Genomic DNA, 10,013 nt, shown 5'->3' on the forward strand with positions numbered 1-10,013 from the left:
GAGGTCTCCCTGTGACAGCTCTCCCTGCTTCCCTCCCTCCTCCCTCCCTCCCTACTCATGCCTGCTCACCCAGGCTTTTTCATTTCCTCTCTCTGCCCCGCCTTCCTTCCCCCTGCTTTCTCCAGAGGCCCCCTCCACTCCCTCCCGCCTTCCCTGGAGTGCTCCCTCTGTCCCCCTGCCCAGCACATCCATCTCTCCCTTCTGTCTCCTCTCCCTTCTGTCTCCCCTCCCTGTGTCCTCTCATGGTCCCCATCACTGAGCCACCTGCCACCCCCCCACGCACAGGTCTCTGTCCTTCTCCCTTCCGCAGCGTCCCCCAGTGGCCCAAGGTGGGAATCACTGAGTCATCATCACACTTGGAATTTGGAGCTCACCAGGCTGGCCAGGATGGGACCTGAGGGGCACAGCTGGCTAGACAAAAAGGCTGTCTCAGGGTGGCCTCTGGGATCTACTCTGGGCTCCGGGCCCTGGGGTTGAGAAATGACCAGGAAATTCCTGCCTGATGCAGTGTTTTCCAGGCACTACTGAGATTTCTGTTCCCTGGACACCATTCACTCCTTCCAGAAGGCTGAGGAAGGGGGTGGCTGGGCCAGAGAAAAAAATGCCTGTCCCTGGAACCATTCTCAGGCACGCCACTACTCACATATTCACCCAGCAAAGCCCTGGGAAGTGGAGAGCACCCTCCTGCCCTCTTGCTCCTCACCCCGACACTCCCAGGCCTGAGGCCAAGCTCTGGTGACCTTGACCTCCAGAAATAATATTTTAGTCATAAACAGCTGTTCTGGGTTCCAACATTGCTGTCACATTGATCTCTCCCACCCCTCCCCAAATGCACCCCCCAGCTGCCGCAGCCCTGGGTCAGTGTGTCACAGCTGCCAGCACAGCCCCCACTGGCCCCATTCCCACTGAGCCCACTGTTCCCAGGCGGCCTCCCCACCCATAAGGGCCAGATGGGACCTCAGAGACCCTTGCAGACATTCCTTATTTTTCAGGAAGGCAGTTTAAGTGTAGAGATTACAAACTCAGAATCTCACTCCCTTTGACTTGAGTTTCTATCCCAATTTGACCACCTTCTTGCTGTGTGACTGTCCCAGGCGGGCATGGAAAGCCCACATGCCCGTTTCCTCATGTATACAGTGAGGGAACAGCAGCTTCCCCGGCCTATCCCAGAGGTCTCTGTACCAGGGAGAGAGCCCATGCAGATGTGGCACAGCCAGAACCAGGGGGGCTGCACATCGGGCAGCTGCAGACTTCCCCTCTCTGTCCCCGTGTGCTCCGGGGACCACAACCCCCCCGCCCCTCCCTCTCCAGCTCTCTATCACTGTGCCCAGCTGGTATCCCGGCTTCCAGGAGGCAGGATGGATGCCCCAGCTCCAGCCATACCAGGGGTTCCGAGAGTGACCACACAGCCCTGCCCTGGGAGTGCCCCTGTGTGCAGATCTCAGGCCACCCAACCACGTGGTCCCGCCTCCTGCCCTGCGGTCACCAGGCAGACCAGAGGGAACTCAGGAAGTTATATGATATTAATGAAGGAGGACGTCAGCCTGACAGGCTTGCAGCCTGTCTCTGGATCTGGACAGTTGTGGGGTGGGGGGAGCTCTGGTCCCCAGAGCCTCCTTCCCACTGGCTTCCTGTCCCCACCAGGGACCTCTGAGTGTTCCCAGTGCTCCCATGCCCAGTGAGATCTCAAACAAGCCCCTGCTCCCCTCCAGGCCTCAGTTGCCCCACCTGTGCTGTGGGGGGGGGAGGGCAGGAGCCTTTGCAACCCTGGCCTCAGTTCCGTGCTTGGGGAGTAGGTGGGGTGGCAGAGACTGTACCTCCTTCCTAATGAGAGGACTGAGGTCCCTGGGGCTCCTGGACACACCTCCACTCACCTTCTGGGACCTGAAGCCCCAGCCAGACCCACAGCAAGGACTACAAAGGCCTCCTCTTCCATCCAGGTGCCCTGCCTGGGAGGTCACCCCACTGGGCAATAGGTGGGAGGGTGGCTTCCGGGGCGGTCGGGGGAAGGGTGAGCTGTGCGAAGGAACTTCTCCCAGGGGCTGAGTCAGCAGCAGTCCCCCTTGGCCCACTGTGAGGAGCAGGACTCACCTCCCCAGAGGGGCCCAGGGCGGCAGGCAGAAGAGGGAGGACAGCCCAGAGACAACAGCACCAGGAAGGAAGGGAGATGGGCACCCAGGAGGGTGTGTGCAGGGGCTGTGTGTGTATAAATGGCATGCGTGTGCAGGCTTTATTTTCCCTAAGGGCTATTTGGGCCTCTTTTTGCATGTCTGTGAGTGTCTGTTTGTTGTGGGCTCATGTGTTTCTTAATGGCCTTATCTAGTGTGTGTGTTTGGTGTGGAGGGGCTGCCTGGTACCGGGGAAACGGATGGGTTTGGAAACTCACCGCCAACATTCACCAGTCATGGGGTGACACTGGAAAATGACTTCCCCTATCTGAGCCTCATGTCTTTATCAAATGGCTGCCTTGCCCTTGTCTGGCTCTTGTGTGATGATTAGAGACGGAATTCACCCTCGCTGCCTCCAGGAAGGCCCCCAGCAGCTGCTGGTGTTATTATTTACTCAACAAACCCTAACACACTTGCTGTGCACGAAGGGCTGGGGTTGCAGAGGTGCTCAGAGGGCACCATCGGATGGGGGCATGTTCTCAAATGGTGTGCGACACGTGATGGCAGAGAAAGGTTAGAGCTGGAACCTGGGCAGGCAGGAGTTGTTCCACACACAACGAGGGCTCCCTTCTGGGCGGGTATCCATTAGAGGACAAGGCTAAGCGGGCCAGGAAATGGGGCTGCAGTGGGCCTCTCCCAGGCCTGCTGGCCAGTGTCTCCGGCTGCCTGCCCAGCTCTGCATGTGGATATGCTGCTGATCCCAGCTCACCCTTAGCCTGCGGCTTCTGTCCTCCTGGCCCTGCCCTGGGAAGGGGCTGGCCCCACCGCATCACACACACACACACACACACACACACACACACACACACACACGCAGACTGCCAAGCCTACCCTTCCATCTGTGCCCTCTCACTGCTGTGAGAAGCTGCTGTGTGTCCATCCTGAGCAGCCCTTCCTTGTCACAGCACTTACAGCCTGAGGCCATTTTTTCTCAGCCCACCACCCTTTTCACCACCCCAAACAGCTTCCTGCCCGGGCTCCAGGGGGCTCTCCTTTGATGTCCCTGCCCTGCCTTTGCCTGGGCTGCGCCCCTCACCTGGAATACCCTCCCTTCTGTCCTTCTCTTTCAAGTCCCCAACTCCTCCAGTCCCTCTTGAGCACACCCATCTCTCCACACCAACCTCAAGCCCCAACTGGCCAGGTGACATCTCCTCTCCGGGCCTGTTTGCTGTGTCTGTAAAATGGGGATGAACAGAGTCCCTTTGACAGTTACCTAAGAATTAAATGAGATGGGGCATGGAAACAGGACTTCCAATGAGTGATGGCCATGACGATGGCTTGGCTCGGTTGGCTCTGAGCTACGTCTTCCTGATCCCCTCGGCAATGCCAAGCATTGCTCTGAGCACTGGGGTGAAGGGTGGGAGGAAAGACAGCCTGGGAGGGGCAGGCAATAGTCCTGAGTGTTTGGGGTGAAGTGGGAGGGGCCTGCTGAGAGCAAGCACTTCCCTAGGCGGTTACCTCTCTGCCCCTTGGCCAGGCACTGACCACAGAGCTGACCTCCCAGCGGGGGAGGCGGTGGCAGGAAAGAGCAGCTGGTTACCAGAAGCTGGTGTTGCAGTGTCATACCCCCTAACAAGATTATCTGCGTTTGCATGCAAGGAGGCTGGTTGTGGGGAACCTACCCTGTCCCTTCTGGCCTCCCCTCCCTCCCGGCCTCTGTCATGACCAGTGTCTGTGTCCAGGCTTACCCGGCTCCCCTCCACCCTACTCCAGGCAGAAATCTCCCTTCCCTACTCCACGTCAGCCAGCCTGGCTTGCTCCTCCTCAGCTTCTATTCCCCAAGACCAGGAATTCCAAAAAGGAAGCTCCAAGATCCCAGGGCTGAGAGGGTTAAATCCCAACATCTAAGCTCAAGAAATTCTTACACTCCTGAAGTGCTGGCCAAGGAGGCAGGACCCCAGAATCCTGGTCCCGCAGGTTTGAAAGACTCCAGAATTCTAGCCCTAAGTCGTGGGATTCCAGATTCCTTCACATTTCAGGTTCTAAGATGCAAAGATGCTGGGTTGGAGACATTCCGGAATCCTCCCGGCAACTTCCCTCCCAGCATCTCTGCCCACCCTGCCACACCAACCCCCAGCTCATCCTTGGCTCTCTCTGTCCCCTGTCTCCCCCGGGGCTCCCACAGACATGATGCAACCAAGCCAGAGCCGGCTGAGAGGTGGGAGGCAGGAGGGAGATGTAATTACAGCTGCTCCTGTCTTAATTCAACGGGAAGCTCAGAGTTCGGGCCCAGGGGATCCTAATCCAAAGTGAATAATGGAGCACTTACCAAAACCATACGCAGCCGCCTCTAGGGAGGGGCGACCCAGTGAGCCGGTCTCCATCCAGATCTAGGCAGCAGGGGTGTTAATCTCCAGAGAAGAGGAGGTGAGGGTTTGGGGTGAGGAGGGGGTCATGAACTCAGTGGCCCTTGGGCCAACCAGATAAAATAATTAACCAAACCCCCAGCTCACTCAGTCTGTATTTCCTCATTTTCAACAGATGTTTCAAGACATTTCACCTTTCTCTTCATTCCACTGTAAGAAGCCCCCAACACAGGCTCCATGATAAATAGCAAGGGGCCCTCAGCCTCCTCAACTGAGAGACAACAGGGCAGGGTGGGGAATTTGATGAGCTGGAAAGCCCAGGTCCCATCTCATAGTCTACGGTCACCCTGTGGAGTTGTGTAGATATGAGGTCACCAGACCTTCCAGTTCAGGGGAAGCTGGAAGTATGGACTCCTATGTGAACTACTTTGTTTTTCAGTTTGGCAACCAAATCAAGAACATTTTTAAACATTGTGTAGGCCAAAAGTAGAAAGCAAAAAAGTTATATAACTGCAGGCTATATATGAGTATGTCCTGTGGGCTACCAATGTGTGAAACGGGAAACACTGGGCAGGAACCAGAGCTGTCAGTCACCCATGTGTCCCCAGATCAAAAAAAAAAAAAATTGTTGAAGGAATATACACATTAAGTTGTCTCCTCTCCCTCTAGGTACACTTCTTTCTTCTCTGGGTCCCAAGTTTTATTACCACCATATACCAGCTCAGATGTCTCCTCCTTCAGGAAGCCCTCCCTGACCCCCCAAGCTGAGTCACAGGCTCCCTCTGAGTTTCCCCACCCCAGCCCTGCCCACTCAGAGTCATCGCTATCTAGGGATATGTGTGTCTCTCTTGCTGGATTCTGAGCCCCTGGAGGGCAGGGCCAGGGCTGTCTGGGTCACAGCCACGTCACCAGCTTCAACCAGCACAGGGCAGGTACCCAGGGAGTGCTTGGAAGAATGAACAAATGAATGAATGAACAGAGTTCAGTGCTTAAGGAGAAGGGTAGGCCTGTAGCAGGGGGTAGCCAGATGTGAAAGAAAGGGGTGGATTCATTTAGGGATGAGAAAGGTGGGAAGAGCTCACAGGGGCCCCAAAGAGTCTCCAACCCAGGAAGGAGGGAGGAGAGGAGAGAGCCCTGCTGAGGGGTTCAGGGAGCACTGCAGGCAGAAGTCTTCATTACCTTCTATCTGTGTGACTTTGAGTAAGGGACTTCCTTTGGCTCCCTTTCCTCATCTGTAAAACGGGTGTTATACAAGTAGCCAGGTGCTTCTGGGGCTGTCGGGACGATTAAGTAAATCCAGGATTGTGGAGCCCTCAGTGGGCTCCCATACACCCTCTGCACCCACACACCCCACATAACCTGACCCCCGGCCCCACACACACTCACAAGGGGTGAGAAGGGACACGGGTTCCTCCACGGTGAACCCAGGCTCCGCGCGTGCCTCAGTTTCCCCGAAAGCACAGGCACCACCACAGTGAGCGCGTTTATTGGATTCATACTTTGGCAGGGGAGGGGAAGCTCTCAGGAAGGCTCAGAGCAGGACGCAAAAGAGGCGCTTGTCGCGGAAGGGATTCTCCGCGGCCGGCACCGGCGTCACCAGCGGGTCGTCCTTGGCGTGCGTCTCGCAGAAGGCCAGTAGCTCCGCGGCTGCCTGCGACACCTGCCGGAGCCCGGGGACGTTCACGCCCCGCCCCGCCCCAGGCCCTGCCCCTGGCCGGACCCCTCCCCGGGTCCAGCCCCGTTCCGAAGGGGATCTGACCCCGCCTGCGAGGCTCCGGGCCCCACTCCCAATAACTCCAGCTCAAAGCCCAGCCCTGAGCTCCCGCCTTCCTCCCATCTCGACCAGGCACCTTCAAGCGGTCGATGTTCACTTCCAGCTTCAGCTGTTCCACAGTCTTGCGGGCCTCGGCGATCTTGGCCATGTTGTTGGACATGGCTGGGGCGGGGAAGGGGTTAAAGGCCAGGTGGGAGTGGGATAGGCTCGGGACAAGTCCGGGTCGCCAGGTGAGGGAGGCGGTGGTGTGGGTGGAAGAGGCTGGTGGAGCTATAGGGAACCAGGGAAAAGTGGAGGGATGGAGAGCCGCACAGAGGCCAGCGGGAGGGATGGACAGAGAGGGGCGAGGACGGCAGGAGGGAAGCACAGATTGGAGGCTGAGAGGCAGGTGGCGGGAGGGACAGAAGGACAGGGCCACAGGTGCTGGATCAGGATCCAGGTGTCCTTAGCCCCCGGGGATAGGGCATGAGCCAGGAGGGGGGCCCTCCCCAGGCCAATTAGCCGTGGCTCCAGGGAGAACAAGGAATTAAGATCTCGGCGGGAGGGGCACAGAGGGGGCCTCATTAGGACTTTGGCAGCAGCTGCCCCCTCCGCCCCCCTCGGGGAGCTCCCCCACCTCAGCCCTGGCCACCTCAAAGGTTCCTCTGCTCATTAGCAGCCAGAGAGAGGGCTTGGGGGGAGGGGCCCAATCCACACAGGACCAGGAGAGGGGCAGAGAGGATGAAGAGGGGCACAAATTGGAGGGGCAGAGGGAGAGACTGAGGCACAGGGGAGATAAAGAGATTGGAGAGGGTGAGAAAGAGATGGAGACAGGGGAGGGATGGAGGGAGTAGGCGGTGGACAAAAAGGTAAAGAAAGGGGCAGAGTGACGCAGAGGGAGAGAGGTACAGAGGACAAAGGGATGGGGGGATAGAGAAGGGGAGATGGAGGAGTCCAGGAGGGAGGAGGCCAAGGGGGTGGGAGAGGACAGAGATGGGGACACACGTAGGGGTAGAGGAAGACACAGGGATAGCAGAGGAGAGAGAGGGGCACAGGGGGATAAAGGGACAGAGGAGAGAAGGGACCAGGGATAGAGAGAGACAGATGGAGCAGCTGGAGGAGACAGGTTAAGGGAGACACAGAAGTATAAAGTCATTCATTCCCTCACTCATTCATTCATTCCCAGGCAGACACCCTGACTGATGAGCAAAGGGAGGAGCTGTTGGGGCCAGGACCAGAGCTTCCTACCTGTTGTTGCCTGGGGCTGGGATGGCGGGCTGGTGGCGAAGGCTGGGAGACAGCTCCTGGGTCCCCCTGCCCCGCCCCTCCCCCTCCCCTGAGGTACAGCCCCTGAGGACCCGCCTCCTGTGGCTGCCACCGCCATCCCCACTCCCTTTGTCACCTTGGGTCTGTCTCTCTCTGGGTCCCATCTGTATCTGTCTGTTCCCCTTTTGTCTCTGTTTCTGTGTCTCTCTCCCTATGTCTCTGTCGCTCCTGTTCTCTGTGTCTCTTTCCTTTGCTCTATCTCCCAGTCTCCCTCTTAATCTCTGCCTGTCTCCCTCTTACACACACTCACAGGAAAAAGACAGACTCTCAAAATGTGCCCTACACCCTGCTGCACTTACCCCACAGTCACACAGCTCTCTTCCGTGTGTCCACACAGCCTCTCACTCATCACACGTCCTCTCCCACCGTGTCACAGCCGCCACCCCGTTGGCATGCCCTCACAGACACCCCTTCTCAGCACAGACTCACACTCTCGGTTCCTCAGGCAGAGACGCACAGGATGTCGCGTTGTCACACTGTGACCACACAGTCTCACAAACACCTGTGCTCAACACACAATCTCCCACAGCGCCACAGTCACATGGCCTCTCAAAATGCCACACAGTCCCTGTGTCTCGGAGTACGCTCCGTGACCATCAGTGACATTGCGCCCAACCCGTTACATGCACAACCTCGGATGTGTGACAGGAAGTCACACGTACTCCCACGTACAGTCACACTCGTGCCTACACAGTCTCTGTCGCACACCAGCTCACACATTCCCTGACACTGTCCCCACCCACGCACGGTCACGCACAGACTCTCTTGCCGAGCCTTACACATTCTGTATCCTACACAGCTGTCACCCTCACACGGCAGATTCCCAGTGTCACACATTTCCACACACACGGTCTCCCTTGTGCTTTCATCGCTGAGTGCTCTCACAGTCTCACCCTCTCACTCCCTGTCACAACGCTGTGCCAGTCTGTCATCTCCCACGCGATCTGCGTCACACACAGTTCTCACAGTTCATCAGTGTGGCTGACCCTGTCTTACACTCAGTCTCTCTGTCACACCCAGTCCCCCAGGGCCGCTCACACTGCCTTCTCACGCCATCTCTGGGTGGATCACATTCATTCAGTCTCACACCCCATGTGCCCATGTGACTCACACGGAGCTCATATCCTCCACCACGTTACACACGCTCGCACACAATCTCTCACTCTCGCATATGGTCTCTCGATGTCACAGCCCCCCAAATAGTGTCTCAGGCACACCAACTTCACGGTGTCACACAGTCACCTACATGGTACCTCTCTCATCTCACATATAGTCCCACACAACCGGTAGGCATAACAAGATTTCACACCGTGACAATCTGTTACACGGCATCTCACGAGGTCACACAGCCACAAAGAACCTCTGGCATCACGCACAATTTCACAGTAGTACACACTCATACAATCTCTTGGTGTCACACACCATCGTTCGGAGTCACTCCCGGACACCCTCAGTGTCTTTCCTGCACTCAGCACACACAACTTTCCGTCCTCTCCTGATGGTCCTCTGAAGGCCACACGAGGGCGCCCGCGGCCCACCGAACCGCCTACCCCACCGGAGCCAAAGCTGTAAAAGAAGGTGGAAATCTGGAGGGCAAGGAGCCGCTGCGGGCCGGCTGTGAGAGAGACCCAGGAAAGTGGAGGGAGACAACTGAAGATGGACCGGGACACAGAGAGCGCGACAGAGATGCGGGGAGAGGCAGACGCAGAGAGACAGGGATATGGAGACAGAAATTTGGAGAGAAAGACCCAGGCACTCAGAGGCGGGACAAGCAGAGGATTGCAGACAGAGACACACAGACTAGGGAAGGTACAGGAAAGACACACAGACAGAAGTGTAGGGTCGGAGACAGGAACCGAGACCTACAGACACCCAAACAGGGACAGGCGGCAGACACAGATACACAGATACTCCCGCGCCTTCCACAGGGGACAGTAGCGGAGGCGGGGCCTACAAAGGTGCGTCCAGGGGTGTGGCCTCGGGGCTTCTAAGGGGCGTGGTCCAGCGCAAGGTTTGGAGGGGCGTGTCGAGAATGTGGGCGTGGCCTGGATGGGGCGTGTCCCGACCACCCCAGACTGCTGCGGGAGGGGCGGAGGCGGAACCCCGGGAAGAGGTGGAGGTGGGGAAAGGAGCCCCTCTACCGCAATGAGCCCATCTCAGTTCGGTTTTTACGGCCTGGTCTGGGAAGCGAGACCGACGGGGAGGGGACACCAGCCCAGATCCGTGGTGTAGCGATTTGATAGGGAAGTGGCGGACCCTGGCTTTCCTCCTCCGCTACTTCGCCCGAGCTGCAGGGCCAGGTGGGGGAGGGGAACCAGGCTCACATCTGGAAAGCATCAGGCGCGCCGGACATGCCAGGGCCCCGGGCCCCGCTGCGGAAGCGGGGAGGGGAGCTAGGGCGCCCTAGTCTCCCCCTTAGCAGGGTCTGCCGGCGCCGGGGAGGGGCCTGGGCGTGAGCCC

At 58.0% G+C, this 10,013-nt stretch overlaps 1 protein-coding gene across 1 annotated transcript; it reads right to left on the reverse strand.

Annotated features, from left to right (window-relative positions):
- Window positions 1-5,958: 5,958 nt before the first annotated feature.
- On the reverse strand, window positions 5,959-7,624 carry GNG8 (G protein subunit gamma 8). The gene is made up of 3 exons (XM_081031832.1): window positions 7,476-7,624; window positions 6,325-6,410; window positions 5,959-6,134 (listed from the first exon to the last, which is right to left on the reverse strand). The coding sequence occupies exons 1-3, from the start codon at window positions 7,609-7,611 to the stop codon at window positions 6,006-6,008; spliced, it is 351 nt and encodes a 116-aa protein (XP_080887958.1). The 5' UTR covers window positions 7,612-7,624; the 3' UTR covers window positions 5,959-6,005.
- Between the last annotated feature and the right edge of the window lie 2,389 nt (window positions 7,625-10,013).

The sequence above is a fragment of the Rhinolophus hipposideros genome (genome assembly GCF_964194185.1).
Source record: "Rhinolophus hipposideros genome assembly, chromosome: 21".
Lineage (NCBI taxonomy): Eukaryota > Metazoa > Chordata > Mammalia > Chiroptera > Rhinolophidae > Rhinolophus > Rhinolophus hipposideros.

What these genes read in the sequence shown, in the direction of transcription:
- GNG8 (XM_081031832.1), bottom strand. Translation starts at nt 7,611, where the DNA reads ATGGCGGTGGCAGCCACAGGAGGCGGGTCCTCAGGGGCTGTACCTCAG. An exon ending in CCAGCCCCAGGCAACAACAG is followed by an intron (nt 6,411 to 7,475) that starts GTAGGAAGCTCT and finishes TCCCCGCCCCAG; the next exon opens with CCATGTCCAACAACATGGCC. An exon ending in TGAACATCGACCGCTTGAAG is followed by an intron (nt 6,135 to 6,324) that starts GTGCCTGGTCGA and finishes GGGCTCCGGCAG; the next exon opens with GTGTCGCAGGCAGCCGCGGA.